This window comes from Narcine bancroftii, chromosome 1 (genome assembly GCF_036971445.1).
Source record: "Narcine bancroftii isolate sNarBan1 chromosome 1, sNarBan1.hap1, whole genome shotgun sequence".
In the NCBI taxonomy this organism is placed as follows: domain Eukaryota; kingdom Metazoa; phylum Chordata; class Chondrichthyes; order Torpediniformes; family Narcinidae; genus Narcine; species Narcine bancroftii.
Genome location: NC_091469.1, coordinates 362,657,100 through 362,682,376, shown reverse-complemented (window position 1 = coordinate 362,682,376; position 25,277 = coordinate 362,657,100). Strand labels below are relative to the sequence as shown.

The 25,277-nt window shown below is 41.1% G+C and overlaps 1 protein-coding gene across 4 annotated transcripts in view; it reads left to right on the top strand.

Moving 5' to 3' along the window:
- Positions 1–25,277, top strand: part of LOC138750405 (contactin-associated protein-like 2) — a 2,015,431-nt gene that overhangs the window by 1,835,993 nt on the left and 154,161 nt on the right. For all 4 annotated transcript variants that reach the window (XR_011349326.1, XM_069912458.1, XM_069912468.1 and 1 more), the window contains exon 18: positions 10,113–10,349. Coding sequence is in view for 3 of the 4 variants with exons in the window: in XM_069912458.1 (XP_069768559.1) it covers positions 10,113–10,349 (237 nt within the window). In the remaining variant the exon portion in view is untranslated. The remainder of the gene's footprint in view (positions 1–10,112; positions 10,350–25,277) is intronic.

The following is a 25,277-nucleotide window of genomic DNA, read 5'->3' as shown; positions in this document are numbered from 1 at the left end:
TATCATCAACATTCTGCTTTCTAATGACCTGCTCTCCCACCCCCCTTCCCTTCCCCCTTCCAGCAATCCTCCCCCTCTTCCCTCTCTATTCACCCAGCCAACCCTTGAGATTCGGGGTACATGTGATCAGCGAGGGTTTGCAGTTGGGTTAAGATCACTAGGGCAAAGTCCTTTCCCACAGTGCTTAACAATGAGATGCCGTGGTAGTTGTTGCAGTCACTATGATCACCCTTGTTTTTGTACAGAATAATGATCTTGGCATCGCACAAATCCTGAGGTACCTTGTCCTCTCTCCAGCATAGACAGAGAAGCTCATGCAGCAACTCCAGCTTCCCGCGCTTAATGACTTCTAGGGGTATGGAATCTTCTTGCACTTTCCCACTTTCTCGATTGCTTTCCTCAGTTCTTCCACTGTGGGTTTTGTATTTAGTTGCACCAACACTGGCAAGTCTTTAATGGCATCCAGGCCTTCTTGAGAAACAGAGTTTTCTCTGAAGTAGAGTTCCATGTAGTGTTCAACCCATCTCCACATCTGCTTTTCCTAATCAGTGATGACTTCCTGTCTTAATCTTCAGTGGGGTTGACTTCTTTGTTAGTATTCCAGTGGCTCGCTTGATGCCCTCATGCATGTCTCTGGTGTTTCCAGTGTCGGAGGTGCTCTAAATCATTGTGCACAACTGTAGCCAGTCGTGGTTGGCACAGCAACATGCTGTTTGTTGAGCCTTGCAGCGAGCAGCTCTAAATGCCTGCAGATTCTTCTGGCTGGGGTCACGTTTGTAGTTGGTCAGCACCGTCCATTTCACTTCATTCACTGACTCCAACTCGGTGATGTTTGCCTCAAATCAATCAGTGTCCTTCCGTTCTTTTTTACCATATATTGTTACTGTAGTTTTGTAGATGGCACTGCAAAGAGAGGTTTAGGTTGCCTTTGCACTCTGATCTTGGTTCCTGGGAAGAGTTTGGTTGAATAGCTCAATAAACTAGATTTTTCTTAGGATACAATGTCTTGCTGGTGTTAATTTTCAGCTGGGCCTTCTGTTTCGTCACAGAAGAGCTTCTTTGGCTTGAACTTCACTCTGGAGATGATCAAGGAGTGATTCATATCACAGTCAGCACTGTGCTATGCTCTGGTGTTAGCAATGCTATTCAGTGAATCACATCTGATGATGACCAGGTCCTACTGGTGCCAATGTTTTGACCTGGGGTGTCTCCATGATGCTTTGTCCCACACCTTGTTCTGGAAGAAAGTGTTGGTGATACACATGATGTGGTAGCAACAAAATTCCAGGAGTCTCTGACCATTTTCGTTCATCTTCCCCAGGCCATGATGTGCAAGAACAGATGGCCAAGATTCATAGACCGCATTGACTCTTGCATTCAGGTCACCCAGGAGGATAACGTGCTCTGTCTTGGGAATGCTACTGATCTTTACATCAAGTGACTAGTAGAACTAGTCTTTGGATTTGGCTGCTGAGCACAGTGTGAGGGCGTAGACACAGATGATGTTTACAGGTCCCTGTGTGGTGAAGAGACGCAGACTGATGATTCGCTCTGTACCAGTTTTGGAGGCTTAACCATACGGACAAGTGTGTTCTTTATGTGCTCAGTGCTCTTTCCTTGCCAAAAGGAAGTATAATGTTCCTCCTTTAGGGTACCACTGTCTGGGAGTCTGGTCTCCTGCAAGGCTGCTACATCCACTTTTAGACTGTGTAGGTCAATAACTGCTGCCTTACAGACATCATCGACTGCTTTGAGGTCATCTGTCAATCCTGGATGCATAGTTCTTATGTTCCAGCTTGCAGTTTGAAGAGCTGGAGTCTTCATTTTCTTCTTGTTAGTCTGGTGTAAGGTTAGCAATCTGCTTGTTAAGCACTGAGACTCTAAGCTCTAGACACCCACTGAAGCAGGCAGATTGTGCGGGTAAGCACCTTATTGACTGAGGGCTGTTTGGCTTAAGGCAGGCAGCAGCTGACCAGTGGGACACGACGGTCCCTCCCACTGACAAAGACAACCCGTGACGTCCAACTCTATACCAGTTGAGTCAGGACCTAAAACCCATAACTGCTGTCTTCTGTGTTGTATTCTCACTGGATGGTAAGACTGGAGTGACCTCTCCAGGGTGCATAGCAGGAAAAACTTTAAGGAGGCCTTGCACTACCCAGACAACATGGCACCACTCTTGACCTCATTGTCAGAGTCCAAAGAGTACGGGGCTCCATGTTTGGGGATGACTTGATTGCAGAAGCTGCCGGAAGGATGTGACATTCAACCACCTTTGGGGTTTCGCTCCAAATTTTCTGTAGGGGCTTGCTCCCTTAGCCTACATATCTCCCAAAAGCAGAAGAGCAGATAAAATGGTAAATTGTTTAATGGGGGAAGAGCTAATTATGACGGATGAGGCAGGATCTAGGGAGAGTAAATTGGAAATAGATGTTCTCGGGGTAAAGCACAGAAGTAATGTGGAGGATATTCAGAGACCACTTGCAAGGGGTTTCTGAATAGGTTTGTCCCACTGAGAGAGAAAAGATGGTAGGATAGGGAACCATTGAAAAAGCAGGTGAAGCAGCTAGTAAAGAGAAAGAAGGAAGCACACAGTAGGTTGAGGAAGCAAAAGACAGGAAGGGCCATGAGATTGATATGGTAGTCAGGAAGGAACTGAACAAATGACTTAAAACAACTAAGGAGCATGAAAAGACCTTGGCAAGTAAGGTTAAGGAAAATCCTAAGGAATTCTGTGCATATGTGAAAAACAGAAGGATGACAAGAGTGAAGGTAGAGCTGCTTAAGAATAAAGGAGGAAACTTACCTGGAGGTAGGGGAGGTCCTCAATGAATACTTTGGTTCAGTGTTCACCAGTGAGAGGGACGTTGGTCAATGTGAGGTCAGTATAAGACAAGCTTGTATGTTGGAGCAGGTTGAGAAAGAGGAAGTGCTGGATCTTCTTCAAAACATCAAGTTTGATAAGTTCCTGGGACTACACGAGATTTTCAGGATTACTACAGGAAGTGAAGAGAAAGATTGCTGGGGCATTGGCAATGATCTTTGCATCCTGGCCACAGGAGAGGTGCCAGAGGATTGGAGAATGTCAAGTGAGATCTCCTTGTTTAAAAAAAATAGGGAAAATCCTGGGAATTATAGAGCAGTGAACATTACATCTGTGGCGGGCAAACTATTGATGAGGATTCTTCAGAATATGATTTATGAGCATTTAGAGAAGGAGAGTCTTCACAGGAAGAGTCATCAAGGCTTTGTGAAGGGATATGTTGTGCTTACAAGCATGATTGAGATTTTTGAAGAAGAAGCAAAATAAATTGATAAAGGAAAGGTGGCAGATGTGGGGTGTGTTGATTTTAGTTAGGCATTTGACAAAGTGTCTCATGATAGATTCATTCAGAAAGTCAAGTGGTACAGGATTCATTAACTGTGTGGCTTGCCTGCAGAAAGCAGATGGTAGTGGTAAATGGAATGTAATCTGCCTGGAGGACAATAACAAATGGAGATCCATAGAGACCTTTTCTGGGATCCCTGCTCTTTGTGATTTTTACAATTGGCATGGATGATGAAGAAGAAGGAAGGGTCAGTCAGTTTGAAGATGACTTAAAGTTTGGAGGTGTTACAGGTTGTGGAGTTGGGTGGAAAGTCAAACTTGAAGGCTGAGTACATAGTCAATGGTAGGATTCTTCAACATTTGGCAGTTCAGAGGGGCCTTGGAATCCAAATCCACAGATCTCTCAAAGTTGCTATGGAGATTAATAGGGTAGTTAAGAAACCTTATGGTATTCTGGCATTTATTAGTCAGGACTCGAGAAGTAATGTTGCAGCTCCATAAACCTTTGGTTACACCAAGTGGAATATTGTGTTCAGTTCTGGTTGCCTTCATTAAAGGAAGAAAGTGGAAACTATGGAGAGGGTGCAGAAGAGATTTACCAAAATGTTCCCTGGATTGGAGAATGTGGCTTACGAGACAAGTTTCACAGAGCTAGGGCTTTTCACTTTTGACCAACGAAAGATAATAGGCGACTTAGTAAAGGTTGACAGATTGAGAGGCATAAATAGAGTTGACAGCCAGCACCTTTTCCCCGAGGTAAGAGTAGAAAATACCAGAGGAAATCTGCACAAGGTGAGGGGAGGAAAGTTTAGAGAGACATCAGCGGTAAGTTTATTTACAAAGAGAGTAATGGATGCATTGCCAGGGGTTGTGCTGGAGGCTGGTACAATAGGCACATTTAAAAGAATCTTAGATAGGTACATGGATGCAAGAAAAATAGAAGGGTGTGAGGTAGGGTTGGTTTAGTTTGTTGAGTAGGTTTATATAGGTCAGCACAACATTGAGGGCTGAATGGCATGTCATGTACTGGAATATTCCATGTTCTATTTGGTTGTTCACATCAGAACTGGCAATAAAATAGAAGAAAAGCTACATTCTGCTGCTTTTCCAAATGCACAAGTTCTGAATAGTACCTTTACTTCCCATGTCTTTACTGTAAAGGAGATTATGGAAGACAAGGAATTGGAGTAAACAAGTGGTGAGGTGTTGAATCCTATTAGAACTACTATATAACAGCCATGGAGCATATTAAAGTGGACAAATCCCTAGGACCTGATGAAGTGTGGCCTTGCACTTGATGGGGAAAACAGGGAATAAATTGTGGAAGCCCTTGCTATTTTATCACCTTTGACCTCAGATGAAGTGCCATAAGACTGGAAGGTAGGTATTGTTGTGTTCCTGTTTTAAAAGGGCAGCCAGAACAAGCCTGGCATCCACAGCCAGTGGTTGGAAAATTGCTGGGGGATGGTCAGGATCTACCAGAATTTTGATAGTCAGGGACTGATTTTGGGCAGCAGCATGGATTTATGTGAGGCAAATCATGTCTCATGAATCTGAATTTTGGAAGATGAGACCATGAGGGGGTTGATGAGGAAAGGGCAGTGGATATGCATATATGGACTTTAACAAAGCCTTTGACAAGGTTCTGCATGACAGGTTCATCTGGAAGGTTAAATCACATGGGATCTGTGGTGAACTGGTCCACTGGATTCAAAACTGGCTGAGTGGCAGGAGGCAGAAAATAATAATGGAGGGATTTATTTCCTGATAGGAGACTTGTGTCCAGAGGTATGCCACAGGGGTCTGTACTGGGTCCACTGATGTTTGTCATCTATATTAACAATTCTATTGGAAATTTAGATAACTTGATTAGTAAATTTGTGGACGATTCCAAAATTGGAGGTTCTGTGGACAGTAAGGAAGGATATCTAAGATTACCACAGAATCCATATCATTTGACTCTACACTCTGGTAAGTCAAACCAGGGCAGGACTTATTCTCATCCAAATACTCCACCACTGCCCCTCCAGAACTCCATCAATAATGTTCTGAAGTGGCAGAAATGAGTAGAAGAGAATTGCTATTTTTTTTTAATATTAACACCTGCTGACATTGAATTTGGCATCAAGAAAAATCCATGGGCCAGACACACCTTATATATCAACAAGAGGATATGATAGGAAAGTGAAAAGAAGCTTCTTCTTGCATTAGAACAACAACAATGCCTCCCTTTATTTTACCCAAAAACAGAGTTGAATCACAGCAATTTTCTTTCTTCACCATTTTTTTCTAAGCCCTTCGTTTCATCATCCAAAATCACTGCATTTAACACAATTCAAAAGGACAATCTCTCCCTTCAGAGTAATCCACTGATATTATCTTCTCAACATGGAAAGCATTTGAAATATTGGAGTGCCCACGGCTCACAACCTTCCAATTATTTAAAATAGCCATAGAGGCAGTTCTCTCCAGAATAATCGAATCAGAAATTTTAAAACTTTTAATCCTTTTTGCAATTAACAATAACTTTTCTAACCAGTTGCCAGAAAAACAGTTAATTCCTCCTTTCACCCTCCATGCCACTGCAAATTATTTACCAAAAAAAACCTCCTTTTAAAAGTACCATTAATTCAATTACGAACAGCACAGCTATTTCTCCCAAGGTTATTGTTATCACTGACGAGAATTTTTTTTTTTGGATTACAATAGATTGATGATATGATGGAGGGTATTGCTGTGCTCATGATGAGTAGGTTATCCCCTGATAATTTTTAACTTTTAAAATTTGTCTCCTTTATTTCTGCAGCTTACTATATCCCATCATTGAAATCATGACTATAATTTTAACTAACAATGTAATTTTAGTATGATTTCTACCCTTGTAAATGAGGTGTTAGAAATATGCATGAAAGTACTATTCTCTATTTTTCCAGGCATGTTCCGCTGAATACAAGTTAATAGAGCTGCTCAAGGCAAATGAGTCTCATTATGGATGAACATATGCTTTAAAATATAATAGCTTAACCAATTCTTTTCAAGCAGGATGCAGTTTAATGGGATTACATAGAATAAACGTCAACAGGGATAAAAATCCAGATGGCAAAGTCATTCAAAGTACAGGAAGAACAAAGGTTTCAATAGATTCACAAAATCTTTAGTGATTAAAAGAACTCCATGCACAAAATTGTACCTTACAACATAGAAAACTTGCAGCACAATACAGGCCCATCAGCCCAGAAAGTTGTGCCCTAATGTCCCTACCTTAGAAATTACGAGGCTTTCCCATAGCCCTCCATTTTTCTAACTTCCATGTACCTATCCACAAGTCTCTTGAAGGACTCTAACGTTTCTGCCTCCACTATTGTTGCCAGTAGCCCATTCCACACACCCACAACTCTCTGCATAAAAAACTTACCACTGACATCTCCTCTGTACCTATTCCCCAGCACATTAAAACCTCTGCTGGAGGCCTCAATCCTCCAACTTGCATGTCAATCATTGGAGATTTAACCCATTCTTAACATAATTGCTCTTCACTACTACCCTAACAAAAGATGTGCAACTGTATAAGGTTCTGGTGAGACTGCACCTGGAGTACTGTGTCCAACTCTGGTCTCCATATTTGAGGAAGGATATACTGGCTTTGGAGACAGTCCAGAGGAGGTTTACTAGGTTGATCCCTGGGATGAAGGGGTTGACTTATGATGAAAGATTAAATCGTTTAGGATTGTATTCGCTCGAGTTCAGAAGAATGAGAGGAGATCTTATAGAAACATATAGGATTATGAAGGGTATGGATAGGATAGATGTAGGAAGGTTTTTTGAGCTGACCAGGGAAACTAAAACGAGAGGACACAGTCTCAAGATTCGGGAAAGATGAGGAAAAAAAGAGAAAGAGAAAGAGAGATCCAAAATGAGTGGTGGACTAGCCTCACCAAACGAACTCAGCTCAGCACGGACATTGGCGACTTCAGGGGTTTTTACGAGGCTCTAAAGGCTGTGTACGGCCCCTCACCCCAAGTCCAAAGCCCGCTGCGCAGCTCAGACGGCAAAGTCCTCCTCAGCGACAAGATCTCCATCCTCAACCAATGGTCAGAACATTTCCAATCTCTTTTCAGTGCCAACCGCTCAGTCCAAGATTCCGCCCTGCTCCAGCTCCCTCAACAGCCCCTAAGGCTAGAGCTGGATGAAGTCCTCACCCGGGAAGAGACATATAAGGCAATTGAACAACTGAAAAGTGGCAAAGCAGCAGGTATGGATGGAATCCCCCCAGAGGTCTGGAAGGCTGGCGGCAAAACTCTGCATGCCAAACTGCATGAGTTTTTCAAGCTTTGTTGGGACCAAGGGAAACTGCCTCAGGACCTTCGTGATGCCATCATCATCACCCTGTACAAAATCAAAGGCGAGAAATCAGACTGCTCAAACTACAGGCGAATCACGCTGCTCTCCATTGCAGGCAAAATCTTCGCTAGGATTCTCCTAAATAGAATAATACCTAGTGTCACCGAGAATGTTCTCCCAGAATCACAGTGCGGCTTTCGCACAAACAGAGGAACTACTGACATGGTCTTTGCCCTCAGACAGCTCCAAGAAAAGTGCAGAGAACAAAACAAAGGACTCTACATCACCTTTGTTGATCTCACCAAAGCCTTCGACACCGTGAGCAGGAAAGGGCTTTGGCAAATACGAGAGCGCCTCAGATGCCCCCCAAAGTTCCTCAACATGGTTATCCAACTACACGAAAACCAACAAGGTTGGGTCAGATACAGCAATGAGCTCTCTGAACCCTTCTCCATTAACAATGGTGTGAAGCAAGGCTGCGTTCTCGCACCAACTCTCTTTTCAACCTTCTTCAGCATGACGCATGATGCTGTTTACATCCGGTACCGCACGGATGGCAGTCTCTTCAATCTGAGGCACCTGCAAGCTCACACCAAGACACAAGAGAAACTTGTCCGTGATCTACTCTTTGCAGACGATGCCGCTTTCGTTGCCCATTCAGAGCCAGCTCTTCAGCGCTTGACGTCTGTTTTGCGGAAACTGCCAAAGTGTTTGGCGTGGAAGTCAGCCTGAAGAAAACTGAGGTCCTCCATCAGCCAGCTCCCCACCATGACTACCACCCCCCCCCCCCCCCACATCTCCATCGGGCACACAAAACTCAAAACGGTCAACCAGTTTACCTATCTCGGCTGCACCATTTCATCAGATGCAAGGATCGACAACGAGATAGACAACAGACTCGCCAAGGCAAATAGCGCCTTTGGAAGACTACACAAAAGAGTCTGGAAAAACAACTAACTGAAAAACCTCACAAAGATAAGCGTATACAAAGCCGTTGTCATACCCACACTCCTGTTCGGCTCCGAATCATGGGTCCTCTACCGGCATCACCTACGGCTCCTAGAACGCTTCCACCAGCGTTGTCTCCGCTCCATCCTCAACATTCATTGGAGCGACTTCATCCCTTACATCGAAGTACTTGAGATGGCAGAGGCCGACAGCATCGAATCCACGCTGTTGAAGATCCAACTGCACTGGGTAGGTCACGTCTCCAGAATGGAGGACCATCGCCTTCCCAAGATCGTGTTATATGGCGAGCTGTCCACTGGCCATCGTGTCAGAGGTGCACCAAAGAAGAGGTACAAGGACTGCCAAAAGAAATCTCTTGGTGCCTGCCACATTGACCACCGCCAGTGGGCTGATATCTCCTCAAACCATGCATCTTGGCACCTCACAGTTCGACGGGCAGCAACCTCCTTTGAAGAAGACCGCAGAGCCCACCTCACTGACAAAAGACAAAGGAGGAAAAACCCAACACCCAACCCCAACCAACAAATTTTCCCCTGCAACCGCTGCAACCGTGTCTGCCTGTCCCGCATCGGACTTGTCAGCCACAAACGAGCCTGCAGCTGACGTGGACATTTACCCCTCCATAAATCTTCGTCCGCGAAGCCAAGCCAAAAAAAAGAGTGAATGTTTGGAATTCTCTATCCAGGGAAGTGGTTGGGGCTGCTTCATTAAACGTATTTAAAATTCAGTTAGATAAATTTTTACATGATAGAGGAATTAGGGGATATGGGGAGAAGGCAGGTAGGTGGTGTTAGGTCATAAATTAGATCAGCCATGATCTTATTGAATGGCAGAGCAGGGTCGATGGGCCATTTTTGGCCTACTCCTGTTCCTGTTTCCTATGTTCCTATGTATGTTCCTATCTCTCTCTATATGATTGTTTTCCTGACATGACCATCTTCACGGTGATGGAACATTCGTATTGCCTTCCTCACACCTGCACCAACCAGAATGATAGCATAGGCTGAGCCATTAAAACTATTTTTAAAAATAAAATTCAACCATTAATTCTGTTTCAAAGCTAGATTAGAATGTATTTCTCAAGTATTTATGTCCTTGTAGACAACTTAAGATGGGTCTAATTGATTGTTTATTGTACTACCATACTGCCCTTTTTCACTATCCAAGTCTGTTTGAAACCACACCACTTCTCAGCCATAGTTTAATTAAAATTTAGACCCAATCACATTGATTAGCTATCCATGCAACAGTTTTTTGCTGGACTCTGGGTGTGGATTGATCCAACTTTGTGAACATTTCTTTAAAAAGGAACAACTCAGAAGATTGAAGATACTTAGTTCATCTTGAATACAACTTGCACTGAAAATGTTGCAAACATTTTCACTACTTTCCAAAAATGAAGGCCACCAGACATAATTTCTGACTTATCCCGTTTTTCTTCCATTTTGCCTTTTCAATTTTTTTTTCTCTGCAGGTGCTGCAGGTGGTCAACGGGGTTACCTTGGGTGCATCAGGTCTTTGAGGATGAATGGTGTTACCCTCGACCTAGAGGAAAGAGCAAAAATTACTCCTGGGGTGAAACCTGGCTGCTCAGGCCATTGTACCAGCTATGGCATGTATTGTCAAAATGGTGGAAAGTGTGTAGAAAAATATAACGGCTACTCATGTGATTGCATACAGTCTGCATATGATGGCCCCTTCTGTACTAAAGGTAAGGCATAGAATTTTGGTACTGATGTGCAAATTAACTCATCAATTGATTAACTCTGAATGGTTTCTCATGAGAAAAAAAAAAATCTTTGTGTCATATTACTGGATAGGATATATAAAATACATTTTAAATGTTTTCAAAGTGAACAAGAAAGAACTGGGATCTTAGTGCCCAATGCATAGGTTATAAAAAAGGCCAGAAGTGAAACCAATAATTCAACGGAATCCTTGTTTTTATTCTTTGAGGCAAAGAATATAAATGTAAAGTTAATTTTAATTTTAAAAACCTCATTATAGCAAGATATAAAAATAATTTGGAAACTGCAAAATGAATTCACTAGAATGTTTCTTGAAGTGAGGCACTAAAATTAAATTTCTCTTCCACCCGTTTTGATCTTTCAGTGGTAGGATTTTTAAGAATACAATAAGCTAAATACTGATATATCAGTGCCACTGATGAAGTGTTCAGAAAGCATATACAATATGTGTTGAGAAAACTTGTCTTCAAGTAATCTATAGGAAAATGGACATTTCTGCCAATGCATTCTGACAACCGATATTTGAAGCAGAATTAATAAAATACTGTAACTTCCACCATGTACAGTATCTCTCATATAGATGCTTTCCATTGAAAACATCTATGTGAGACCGTGTCTTAGGAAGGCAGCTGACATTGTAAAGGTTTACACAAAATTGCTGGAGAAATTCAGCAAGTCACACAGCTTTTTTTATCTAACAAAGATAAAGATACATAACTACCGTTTCAGGTCTGAGCCCTTCATCAAGGCTCCCAATTACCATCACCATTTCTCCTCACTGCTATCTTAAGGCAAAAGGGACAGTTGCCTGAAGTCCAGCAAGTCTAGGTTCAAATATAGTATTTTTTAAAGAGCTATTAGGCTCTTGAACCTTGCTGTACTGTCCAAACTATAACTATAAACCATTCCAGTGACAACAAATGATCTATGCACTCTTGAAATTTCTTGTGCTACAAGTGTGAATATTTACAGTATTTATCTATCCATTCATATTTATGTCTTAGTATACTATGGTAATTTTATTATACAATTGTAGTTGTTGTAACTTACATACCAGTTTGCTTGCAGCAAATTTCAGTTCATCTGCACATTGTACTGAGGTATATGGCAATAAACTCTCCTCATCATCAAATCATAATGTCATACAGCATGTGCAATTTCCATTAACTCTACTCATTTATTAACTTATGGTTTAACTGCTCAATAGATTTCTGTAACCTTCCCCAAAGCCTTCAAACTCGAAGAAATACATGGTTCTTCAGCTACTTCAGCAATGAGCACTCTATTTGTCCACGGGCTAAAGCATTTATGGGCTCTAATGTTCAATGTAATCATTACTTTTGTTAACTTTACATGAGAGTTAGTTTTAGGGTCAAATTATAATAAAACTTTTTTTTAAATGAAATGTTTTGCCATTTCTGTCATTTTTATCATTCTCTATTAGTTACCATCAACCTCATATTTTTGTGCAACCACATGACATGTTGTTGCTGCCCCGTAAATATGATAATAAATGTAGAGAAGTGTTTAAATAATTCCAGTACATTATTAAAAAAGTTATTTACTGATGACTCCAGATGTGTGATCAATAATACAAATATATTTTAATTAAATCTCTGTAAATATAATTCAGGGAGGCATATAGTAAATTCCACGTTGACATATTCAGTTGGAATTAACCGAGTATGGAGAGAAATGTTTCTTTGCCTGTAACTACTGAATGCATGCATTTTATGTCAACATGTAATAAGTACCTTACTCATTATCCTTTTTAATTTTTTTTAACTCTGTAACTACCATCCTAATAGTCTAACCAAAGACAGAAAGATTAAAATTGCAGAATAATGAGATAAAACATCACTTAAACAATGTTTAATATAGTGCAATTAAAATGATTCATTGCTTCATTATTTCTGCCTTGAACATTAATTAGCAATATATTGTTGTGGAAAAGCAAGAAGTAGAAAGTTAGATTTAATTTTCGAATGCCACACTTGACAAGAAAAATCCTGTGAACAGAAGATAGTTAATCTTCATTTCCCTGCAAGGTGACGCTTCATTTAAAAATGCCCTTGAATCCCCTCATTACTGCCATGCTCTCCAATATTATTCCTGAAAATGCTGCATTCCTCTAATTCATTCTCTTGACTTCAATTGTAAGATTCGAATAGAGAAACTAGGGGTTATGCAGCATCTATGGAAAGCAATAGGGCAAAGGATGTATCGTGCCTGAACCGTTCATCAGGGATCCATGGATGTTGCATGACATGCTGAATCCCTCCAGCACTTATGTATATTTTTCGAGTTTTCCAGCATCTACAGTCCTCATATTTCAAAGAAGAAAACCCATCAAGTCCATGCCATTTCTCAGACCAATCCTATCAATTCTATTCCCTATTTACTTCCCTGCAGCCAACACTCATGCTCATTAAGATCCTTCTGATTATCCTGTTAACCACCCACACTGGGAGTTATTTATAGTTGACAATTAGCTTACAAACGTTGGGGATAGGGAAGGAAAGAGGCCATTCCAATCATATCCAAGTAGTCACAGGAAGAGCATGCAAACTCCACACTGTCATCACCAGAGGCCAAGATGGAACCCAAGTTGTGAGACAGCACTCTGTAGCACCACTGTTAGAAGTGTGAATAAGTTGAGACAGTTTAAATTGAGGGAAGCTGTTCACATCCAGAAATGGTTCAAGGACACAGAGGAACATATTCAAAATGCTGAGGGATGTGAGAAAAAAAAATTACAAAAGGAGTGTTTATGATTTGGAATTCCCTGCATTAACAGGTGGTGGAAACAGAATCAGTCAGCGACTTCAAAAGGTCATTAGGCTATGGGAAAGAGCAAGAAAATGGGACTGATGAGATTACTCTGTTAGGCACTTACATTCACTAAGAGGGTCAAATTACTTCCCCATGACTCCATCCGTATTGCTTCCCACAATCTCCCACCCCATCATCATCAACCATCCAAACAACTTTCACTACAGGGTTGTAAGACATCCCTTCAGTTGCCTGAGCCATAAATCATTCCTGAAATATCGTTGCCTCTCATTTCAAAATCTGCTTGAAGTTCAGCAGTGTTATCATAAGAATGGATTCAAAACATATTCCAAATATCATAGTGATTATAAACACTTACTCAAGTCCTGTCTGAACATTTTAATTATTGAAAATGTATAAAAATATAAAATTATATTGTTGTATAGAAATGTTATGTAACAGAGCATGAGGTCCCAAGATTTGCCACACTATCTTCTCCCTCCTCCCATTGGGTATGAAAGTGTTCTCTGACAGGCTTAAGGACAATTTCTTCTCTGCAGCCATCAGGCTCCTGAATGAACCCCTGAACAAACCATGCTTTCATGCTGCCCTGGCTCGGTGTTAACTAATTTTCCTTTTCATTGTCATCCTGTACTCTGCAATTGAACCCTTTGCACAGCTGTGTGAATGTTAGAGATAACCTGTTGGTCTGTTCGCGCAAGAGCACTTTTCACAGCACCAGGTATTTTGCGACAATCAAACTTAAACTCAAAACTTAATCCTCATGCTCACAAGATACATTTTCTTAAACTGTGGTTATGCTTTGCTTGTACAGTTATTCAGAAAGAGGAAGGCAGGCTCGATAAAATCATGGCTGAGAAGCTGGTGTAGGGGTCAAGAATTCAAATGTTTGGATCATTGGGGGAGAGGTGACCTGTTCAAGGGGTATAGGTTGCACTTGAACAAGAGATACGCAATCTGAGTTTACCAGAGGGAAGTAACCTTGAATATGTGATTACAGATACAATGTTAATCAAAAGATTTATAACAAATATGTATATTAAACTGCAAGAAAAGGAGAATGAGGAAACAAATGGTAAAACTAAACAAAAATGGGAACAAGATTTAAATATAAAGATAAAAAAGGAAACATGGGAGAAATTATGTTCTGGAACGATGAGAAATACAATAAATACGAGGCTATGTATGATACAATATAATTGGTTACACAGACTATACATTACACCGCAAAAGTTAAATAAATGGGACCCAACAGTATCTGATAGATGTTTTCGATGTAAAAAAGAAATGGGAACAACAATTCATGCAATCTGGACATGTGAGAGAGTAGAAAAATTTTGGGATGATCTCAATCAGATATTAAATAAAATAACAGAAAACAATATACCAAAGAATCCAGAGATCTTTCTCCTAAGTAACATAAAAAACAAAGAATTTGGAATTGATTTGGAGGATGCACAAAAAAGATTTGTTAAGATAGCCCTAGCCGTAGCAAAAAAATGTATTATGTCAACCTGGAAATTGGAAGATAATTTGAAAATACAACAATGGTATATAGAAATGAATAAATGTATTCCATTAGAAAAAATAACATATAGTTTAAGAAATAATATGGAAATATTCAAACAAATATGGGAGCCTTACATGAAATACAATAGTGAAAACCTACCAGGGACAATCACTACCTAAGTTGATGGAAGGAGAAGGAAAGAAAAGAATGGACTCAGTAGAATTTCTGGTGTATTTTTGTTGAATGACAACATTGTCTGACGGGTTTAATGCAACCAAGATTGTACACCTAAAATGGATGAGAGGGGGGGTGGGGGGGTGGCTTGGGAGGAGGGAGGGGGGGGGAGAAAAAGTCACTGTATATGTGTGAAAAAGAAAAAGTGTATATCATGGCTATTGTGATTTATGGTGTGAAAAATAAAAAATTAAAATAAAAAAAAAAGAACAAGAGATACATCCTAGCAGGCAGATTTACTGTTGCTGCACAAGTGGCTTAAACTACATTGGCAGAGGGGATGAGATGCTATACAGCATAAGGGCAGGTGAGGGGATAGAAGCTGGTATGGAAAGTGATGAGAGAAAGTTCAATGAGCAGGTGAAAGGCAGAGAGCGAGGAAGAGCTTTTGGTTTAAATTGCACCCATTTTAATACTGAAGCTTTGTCAGGTAAGATTAATGAACCAAGGTCATGGATAAACACAGATGACTGTGATATGATAGCCATCCAGAGACCTGGTTAAGAGAGGAGCAGGACTGGCAGCTCAAGGTTCCAGGGTACAGGTGCTTTAGGAATGACACAGGTAGAAGTAAAAGAGGAGGGGGGTTGTATTATTGGTTCAGGAAAATTGACTGGAAAAGTCATAGGGCAAACAGTTTAAATGATGTGGAATTTGTAAAATATGTTCAGGAAAGTTTCTTCTGGCAATATGCAAAGGATCTTATAAGAGAGATGGCAATGCTTGATCTAGTCTTGGGAAATTAGCAAGGACAAGTGGATGAAATGTTCATGGATGAGCCTTTATTTGATCAGGTTTAAGATAATAATGGAGAGAGACAAGGAAGAACCAAGAGTTAAAATTTGAAATTGGGGCAAAGCCAACATTGAAGTTATAAGACAAGAATTAGCTTGAGTTCATAGAACAGGTTGTTTGAAGAAAGAGAAACATGAGGAACAATATTTTTAAAAAGGCATTGACAGGATTTCAGGACATGCCCATTCCTGTTGGAATGAAGAGGGTCAGACATCGAAGTGTAAGGAAGCTTGAATGTCAAGGGAAAAGCAGGCTCAGGTCAAGAGCAAGAAGGAGGCATGGGGCAGCTGGGATCAAGTGTTTACCTGGAGGAAATTCGGAAACTGAGGAGCAAGCTCAAAAAGGATATCAGGAGAGTGGAAAGGGGACAGGGGATAGTTCTGATAGAAAACATTAATGATAAATCAAGAAATATTATGTACATAGAGGGGAAAAAGGTTAACTGTAAAAAAGGGGACTCCTCAAGAATCAATCCAGTCAACTCTGTGTGGAGCCACAGGAGATGGGTATGGTTCTTAATGAGCATTTTTCTGTGGAGAAAGACTCGAGGACTGGGAAACTTGGGACTGGGCTTTATACCTTGGAGTGCAGGGGGATGAGGATTGATCTCAGTGAGGTTTACAAGTTGTGAGAGGAATAGATTGGGTGATTGAATAGTCTTTTACCCAGAGTAGAGGACTCGTTAACCAGTGGACATAGGGGAGAAATTTAACAAGAACCTGAGAGGTAACTTTCATTTTACAATGAGGGTGGTGGAGTATGGAATGGGCTGCCAGATGAGGTGGTTGAGGCAGGTACCATTGCACATTTTAATAAAAATTGGATGGATACATGAATGGGATAAGTTAAAAGGGATATGAGCCAAATGCAGGCAAGTGAGAAGAGTATGGGTGGGGCATTTTGGACAATGGACAAGCTAGGTCAAAGGGCCTATTTCCATGCTGTAAGACTCTGTGACTCTATGGTAATAATTGCTAAACTATATGGGAAATATTCAGATCATTGCGGTCCATAAGTAATGTTCCTTTTCTATTTACAATTTCAATATGGATATTTTTCTGCTGGCACATTGTTGGAAAATTTGATTTGGACTACACCTCCGTTTACTGCCTGCTGTCAATATTATAATAATAATTGCATATTTTTAGGCTTGTAAATTCATGATACTGAACTTCAGGTACAAGCTGCATATATTACCATATTATGCATAATTATGGCTTTATCATCAAAGTTAAAAGAACACAAGGTTTCATTTACTTTCTCTTTTTTCCTGAACAAGATAGTGCCTGAGGTCGAGGGAGGGGTTGTCCTTAATATGCTTAAATACATTTCTTTAGAGCTCTGATCTGCTTTTATCATAGTTTTATAGCAGCTGTGTCACAGTGCAAAATGAAGAATGAGAAAATGATCAGACATTATCGAGTCCAAGTTCAGTAAAATTCGTTTGCTCAGTCACCTGCAGCTTTTTAAAACCCCACACATTCCAATGGCATCATCGCATTGTGATGTCATGTCGTCATTCGGAACCTCCCGAGCCGGTTCGAATAAGCCTCAAGTGAGCCGCTACATGCCCCACCCTCCGCTCCCCCAGAAACGGTGATAGGAGGCTAAACCTCTGCTGTTATTACTGTCCACCCCTTTTGGGTGGTTGTCCGTGCCTTTGCATCAGGGGTCATGTCAAGGGCCAATCAAAATTGAGATGAGCGGGCTTTAAATAGTCAATCATAAATGTCTCTGAATGCCCCCATTATCAAGTACAGAAGTTATACGATTGTTTCATAGCTCTCTGAAGGGGCCCTCATATGCCCTCTGTAAGGGTGGCCTGTGTGCACCTCTATGCACAAACACAAATTCACAGTCCCAAGTTCCTTTGGGATGAAGGGTGTCATTGTTCCATGCCTTGATGTGGGAACTGGGGCCAATTTTCCAAGCCGCTCCCACAATCTGCCTAAGACTCTAGTCAGTGGCACCTCCTGTTCCCATGCTTCAGGCACAAACTCCCCAGGTGCAATGAGCGGGGCTTCATAAACTAACTCAGCCGATGAGGAGTTGAGATCCTCTTTAGGTACTCTTCTTATCCTAGGAGGATTCAGGGCATGTCATCCACCCAATCAGGTCCCCAGAGGCGGGCCATCAGTGCAGCCTTCATGTGCCTATAGAACTGCTCCACCAGGCCATTCATCTGCGGGTGGTAGGCTGTTGTGTGATGGAGCTGCATTCCCAGCAGTTGTGACAAAATATCCCCACTATTTGGAGGTACACTGTGGACTACAGTTGGAGGTGATGTATGTGGGTAGGCTGATCCTAGATATCCAGAGAGAAATAAAAGCTCTGACGCATGAATCAGTTGATGAGCCCATCATAGGAACGGCCTCCAGCCACCTAGTGAACCTGTAAATGATTGTTAACAAATACCTAGATCCTCGTGATACTGGAAGTGGGTCGACAATGTCAACATGCACGTGGTCGAATCGGCATTGCGGTGGCTGGAAAAGCTGAAGTTTTTCTTTGAACTTTGAACTTTTGCAAATTGACAGACAGTGCACATCTTTTCCCAGAACATAACCTGCTTTTTGAATCCATGCCATACAAATTTGTCAGCTATCAGGCGGACCATCGCTCGAATAGAGGAGTGGGACAGACTGTAAATGGCATTGAAAATGCAACGTCTCCACACAGCAGAGACGATAGGGCAAGGCTGACCTTTGGAAACATCACACAGGAGAGTGGTACTTTGTGGCCCAAAGGCTCCATCCTTGAATTGCAGGCTAGTAACAGAAGTTATATAACCAGGGAATTCATCATTCTGGCGCTCAGCTTTGGGTAATGCCATGAGTTCTACACCCAGAGAGAGGGTGTGTACTGTTTGAACGAAGGAGTGGGACGGGGCATCAGACACCACATTTCTCTTACTGGAGATATGTTTAATCCTGGTTGAAAATGAGGTGTATGTCTTCTGGCATATGCTCTGAAAACAACTGCTCAAAGAGCAAGCAAGGCCTATGGCTGTCTGCCATTGCCAACATGTCGTTCCTTAACTCTGAAGGGGCACAGTCCTCCAAGCCATTCTGTGTAGCTTTCTCGTGCCTTGGGAGAATGTAAATCCAGAGAATTAGGGCTTTTAGGGCTTCGTACTTGCCGAGACCTGGTGGGTCCTGAAGGAAATCCACTACTCAATCGGCCATGTCCTAAGCGAGGTGCTTACCACATGATCGTACTTAGTGGCATCCACTTCTATTTTATGAATGTGGAACTGTGCCTCAGCCTGCCCAAACCACACTCCAGGTTGAGTACTCCAAAAGACGGGCAGTTTGAGTGAAACCGCTGCGTTGTCCAGGTTGGGTCTAAAATCCATTTGGGCCTGTCGGGGTCACCAATGTAGTAACTATTTTACAGGGCGGAATGAAGAACAAGAAAATGATCAGATGTACTTGAGTTGTTCAGTAAAAGTCATTTTTTCAAACAGTCACATGCAGCTTTTTAAAGCCTCGCGTGCTCCAAATAATGTCATCATATTGAACGTCATGGCGTCACTCAGACCCTCCTAAGCCGGTTCGATTAAGCCTCCAGTGAGTCACTACAGTTTTATCATTTGTTTAATCCAAAATATCATATTTCAACATTGATGGACAGATTTCTCAAAATGACCTGCAAGTGAAATGTAACTACCTGTTTAGGAGAATAATTATTGAAAATACTGAGACATTAAAGATCAGAGATTACGCAGCAAGGTACATAATAATAAAGTTCAAATCACTTGGGTGTTTCAGAAATTAAAGCCATAATTTTTCAAAACAGATTCAGAAATTGATTGTGGGACTTGTTGGACAAATTTGATATTTGTGAAGCCGCGCCTCTGAAAGTTTGTCATGGTACAATATTTTTGCAACATAAGTTTTTTTTTAAACTCTTCACGTACCAAAAATGACACTACACTATCAATTTAATAGATTTTATTACCAATTTATTGTTTATATTGGCAGGTGTTGTTAATGGAAACGTGTTATTAAAATGTGCAATGAGTCAGGAGATGAATATTAACCAAGAACTGTGCTGCAAATAATGACATCCTAAAGTTTCACAATAGCAGAGGATTTTATTAATGGCCTACTCTGGGAAAGTACTTAGAACAATAAAGCACAGGAACAGACCTTCCACCCACAATGTCTGTACCAAACATCATGCCAAATTAAAACACTTTTCTTCTCCCTGCAAATGATGCCTAATTATTCAATCCAAAAACTATGTATTTTTGTGTCTACATAGAAGCCTCTTGCAAGCCTTGCAGCCTGTTCCTGGCTCCAAACACTCTGTGCAAAATATTTGCTCCACACGTCTTCTTTAAATGTCCAGCCTTGCACCATTTCCCCCTCGCCCACCACCAACATCCAGCCATCTTACCTTAAATGCATACCATCAAGGATTTGACATTTTCACCCAAGAAAAGGATTCTGACTGTTTACCCTATCAACGCTGTCAAAATTTCATAAGCTTCTTTCAGGATTTCCCTCAGCTTCCAAATGCTCCAAAAAAACTAAAATACTGGAAATAGCCAACAAGTCAGGCAACTTCAACAAAGTCTGAAACAGAGTTACTGTCATATGTCCATCATTGTCTTTTCATCAAAACTTCACCCCTGGTATTTTCATTTTGTTTTCTAATTTAATTAGTCTAAGTTTTAAAAAAAATTTGCACATAAAATTTAGGTAAATTGGATCAGCACGTTTGCTGATTACACTAGGATTGAAGGAGTTAGGGGCAGCGAGGAAGGCTTTCAAAGCTTGCAGAGGGATCTGGACCAGCTGGAAAAATGGGCCAGAAAATGACAGATGGAGTTTAATGCAGATAAGTGTGGTGTTGCATTTTGGAAGGACAAACCTTGGTTTGGTACACGGTAAATGGTAGTGCACTGAGGAGTGCGGTGGAACAAAGGGACCTGGGAATACAAATACATAATTCCCTGAAAGTGGTGTCATAGGGAGACAGGGTTGTAAAGAGAGCTTTTGGCATCTTGGCATTCATAAATCAAAGTACTGAGTATTGAAGCTTATGAAATTTTGACAGCGTTGATAAGGTAAACAGTCAGAATCCTTTTCTTGGGTGAAAATGTCAAATCCTTGATGGTATGCATTTAAGGTAAGATGGCTGGATGTTGATGGTGGGCGAGGGGGAAATGGTGCAAGGCTGGACATTTAAAGAAGACGTGTGGAGCAAATATTTTGCACTGAGTGGTTGGAGCCAGGAACAGGCTGCAAGGCTTGCAAGAGGCTTCTATGTAGACACATAAATACATAGTTTTTGGATTGAATAATTAGGCATCATTTGCAGGGAGAAGCAAAGTGTTTTAATTTGGCATCATGTTTGTTACAGACATTGTGGGTGGAAGGTCTGTTCCTGAGTTCCTGGAATGTTATGGTAACATTGTATAAGACATTGGTGAGGCCGAAGTATGTGAGGTTTTGTTCACCTAACTAAAGAAAGGATATCAATAAGATTGAAAGAATGCAGAGAAGATTTACTAGGTTGTTGCCAGGTCTTCAAGAGTTGAGTTACAGGGAAATATTAAACAGGTTAGGACTTTATTTCTTGGAGCATGGAAGAATGAGGGGAGATTTGATGGAGGTTTACAAAATGATGAGGGGGCATAAACAGAGTTAATGCGAGTAGGCTTTTTCCATTTATATTAGGAGATTAATATGAGAGGACATGGTTTTAGGGTGAAATAGGAAAAGTTTAAAACAGAACATGACAGCCCAGAACAGGCCATTTGCCCATAAAATTGTGCCAACCCATACATACTTCCCTACCTCATAACCCTCTATTTTTCTTTCATCTATGTGTCTGTCTTAGAGACTCTGAAATGCCCCTAGTGTTCCAGTCTCCACTACAACCCCGGCAATGCATTTCAAGCACCCACAACCCTGATATCTCCCCTAAATTTTCCTCCTTTCAATTTGTACATATGTGGTCTGGGTACATTAGAGGGAACTTCTTCACTCAGAGAGTGGTGGGAGTATGGAACAAGCTACCATCTGATGTGGCAAAAGTGGGTTCACTCTTAAGTTTTAAGAATAAATTGGATAAATACTGTACATGGACGCAAGAGAACTGGAGAGGTATGGGCTTGATGCAGGTCATTGGGACAAGGGTAATGACATTTTGGCAGAGACTAGAAGGGCTGAATTGCCTATTTTCTGTGCTGTAATGTTTTATGGTTCTATTTGTCCATGAGAATCACTGTAATCACCAAAAAGCCAGAATTAGCTGTAACCATAATGCAAATTCTCTTGCATGAAATGTCATAGTCCAGTCTATTCCTTGGTTCAAGCTGAACACCAGAAAAAAAACTACTGTAGAATAAGAATGGCACATAGAGTCAGAGCATGCAGCATAGAAAAGGCCCTTCAGCCCAACACATCCATGGTGGTCAAGTTGATCACCTGAGTTAATCCCATTTTTTTTTGCATTTGACCCACATTTTGCCAACCCTTTTCCTAACCATATACTTGTCTGTCTTTTAAACATTGCAATTGTACCTGCTTCTACCACATATTCTGGCAGTTCATTCCACATAACTTCAAGCCTCTATGTCAGGGGTGTCAAACTCAAATTCATGGAGGGCCAAAATTAAAAACTTGGACTAAGTCGAGGGCCGAACTAAATATTTATTGAAAATTTTCAACAACATCTGCATGTTTTCTCTTCTTTCAACATATGTAATGTTAATCTTTTTCTTATTAAAATAAATGTTTAATAATAGTTTTGGATAAACTCTTTCCAGAAGCATTAATAAATGAGAAATAAAATATTCAATAAATAATATTTCTCTATAGAGGATTTGTCAAATGTTGCTAGTGTGCTGTCGAATAGTAAAATCTGAGGGCTATTGAGAATGTGGGAGAATAACATGATTCCTGAAACAATCAAATGGGTGACTGATTGTGGGCATGAACTCGAGCAGGATTATTTGCCATGCCCTTTTTCCATTGGTACAGATATCCTTTGATTTACACACTTTTCAAGTTTTATACCTAATGAGCTTGTATCCAGGACCATTTTTAACCAGGAATATATTTATCACTGTGACATGAAACTATTGGAAGATCGTTTTATCCTGAGATTAAAGTTCATAATACTTACTCAGGCCTGTGTGCAGGAGGGTGGGGTTTGCGGGCGATCGGGTTGGACAACGACTGTGCGGGGGCATTGGCTCTCGCTGCAGGCCGGCATCTCGGCGGATCAACAGCCCCGTCACCGTGAGTCGCGGGTCGGCCTGCGGCAGGGAGGGGGAGTGGGCAACGGTCCTGGCGAGGTCAGGCCCGAGGCCTCCGGTTCCGGGCGCTGGGAAGTGGCCTTGGCTTCCCCTGACACCGGCCAGGCCCCAATACCAGAGTCCACGGTGAGACCCTGCAACGTAAACAGAGGTGGGGGCGATTAGCGGGCTGACACCAATGCATTCTGGGATTTATAGTATTAGCTGTGCATGCGCTATACTGGCGCAGCGGCCAGCGGGCCACCTCTAATACATTTTTGAAATGATCTTGCAGGCCAAATAGAATTTTACAGGGCCAGAGTTTGACATGTGTGCTCTATGTGGAAAAAATAGTTATCTATCAAGTCTTCTTTATATGTTTCCCCTCCCTTACATCAATGCCTTCTTGTTTTAGACCAAGCTTCATGACATCTTTCCATAGCTGGGTGACCAGAACTACCAACAGAGTTCCTCTTATCCTCAAGGTCCTGATGGGGGAAAACAACTATACCAAACATATTCTTCACCTTCCTATCCACATTGTTATTTTGATGACGTTATGTACTTGTGCCACTGGGTCTCTCTGTTCTACAACGTTCCCAGGGTTCTGCCAATTACTGGCCTGCGCTGATTTAACGTAGCAAAATGTAACCCCTCACACTTGGTCAAAGTTAAATTCTATCTGCCATTCCTTCACCTACTTTCTGATTTCATCTTTTTTTAATAATTTTTTTTATTTTTCACATTGAGAGCCATATCAACCAAAATACACATAAACGTTTCTCATTAAATATACACAGTTGCATTTTCTCCCTTTTTCTCCCATTACCCTCCCTCCCCGCCTCCCACCCCCCTCCAAAACCAATAAACATTCAACATATACAATAAAACCATGAAACAATGTCATCACACAATGAAAAATAAACAAGAAAAATGTGTCATCTACTTTTACACATTGGATCAAGTGGTTTTGTCTTCTTATCATTTTAGGGGGTGGAGGTCCGAGGCAAGCCCTCTCCGTTATGTTTCATGTATGGTTCCAAAATTTGTTCAAATAATGTGACTTTATTTTTTTAATTATATGTTATTTTTTCCAATGGAATACATTTATTCATTTCCATGTACCATTGCTGTACTCTCAGGCTCTCTTCCATTTTCCAAGTTGACATTATACATTTTTTTGCTACTGCAAAGGCTATCATAATAAATCTTTTTTGCACTTTATCCAATTTGAGGCCTAATTCCTTACTTCTTATGTTACTTAGAAGAAAGGTCTCTGGATTTTTTGGTATGTTATTTTTTGTGATTTTATTTAATATCTGATTTAGATCTTCCCTAAACATTTTCACTTTCTCACATGCCTTGATCCTGTTGTCATCTCAGATAGCCTACTTCACTGCCACTGTACCCTGGCCAACTATATTCTCATCCCCTTTTACTGTTTTTACTTCAACTTCGGTGTCTTACAGATTTTTGTGTTTTACTTTTACATTCTCATCCATGTCTTTAATATAAATGATGAACAATATTCCCAGTGCTGATTTCACCATCACAGACCTTCAATTTGAAAAACAACCTTTCTCCATCATCCTCAGATTCTTTCTGCCAAGCCAATTTTGCATCCCATTGGTTAGCTCACTTGGATTCCACGTGATTTAACCTTCCATACCAGCCTACTACAAGGGACCTTCCATGCAGACAAAGTCCGCCGATTTTCCCTTGTATATCCTTTTGTTTGTCTCTTCAAACATTTTGGACAAACTTGGGAGACATGATTTTCCACACAAAGGTTCCTGTTGACTCTCCCTGATCAGTCTTTGTCTTTCAAATGCAGGTAGATCCTGTCTCGCAGAATCTCTTCCAGGAACTTTACCACCACTGACATTCAGCTCACCAGCCTGAAGTTCTCTGGATTGTCCTTGCAGCTCTTCTTAAATAAAGAACAGCATTAGCCACCCTCCAGTCTTCTGGGACCTCACTCATGACTAACAATAATTTCTGCAGGCCCCAGGGACTCACACACATGAATGTTCTCCCAAATGTGTGAAGGGTGAAGAGTGTGGCTGGGATGGAGATGTCTTTTAGTATATTGACTGCAGTGCCACGCTAGAGAGAAGTATAGCTGGAGTTGTTGGAGGGGAGGAGGAGTTATGTGATGGTCTGCAATTTCTTGCGTCTTAGGTGGAGCAGTTCCCTTGCTGCACAGTGCTGCATCCTGATAGGATGTTTTCAATGGCACATCTGTGGAAGGTGTTGAGTGACACATATAACATGCTAAATTTCTTCAAGCTTCTCAGGAAGTACAGG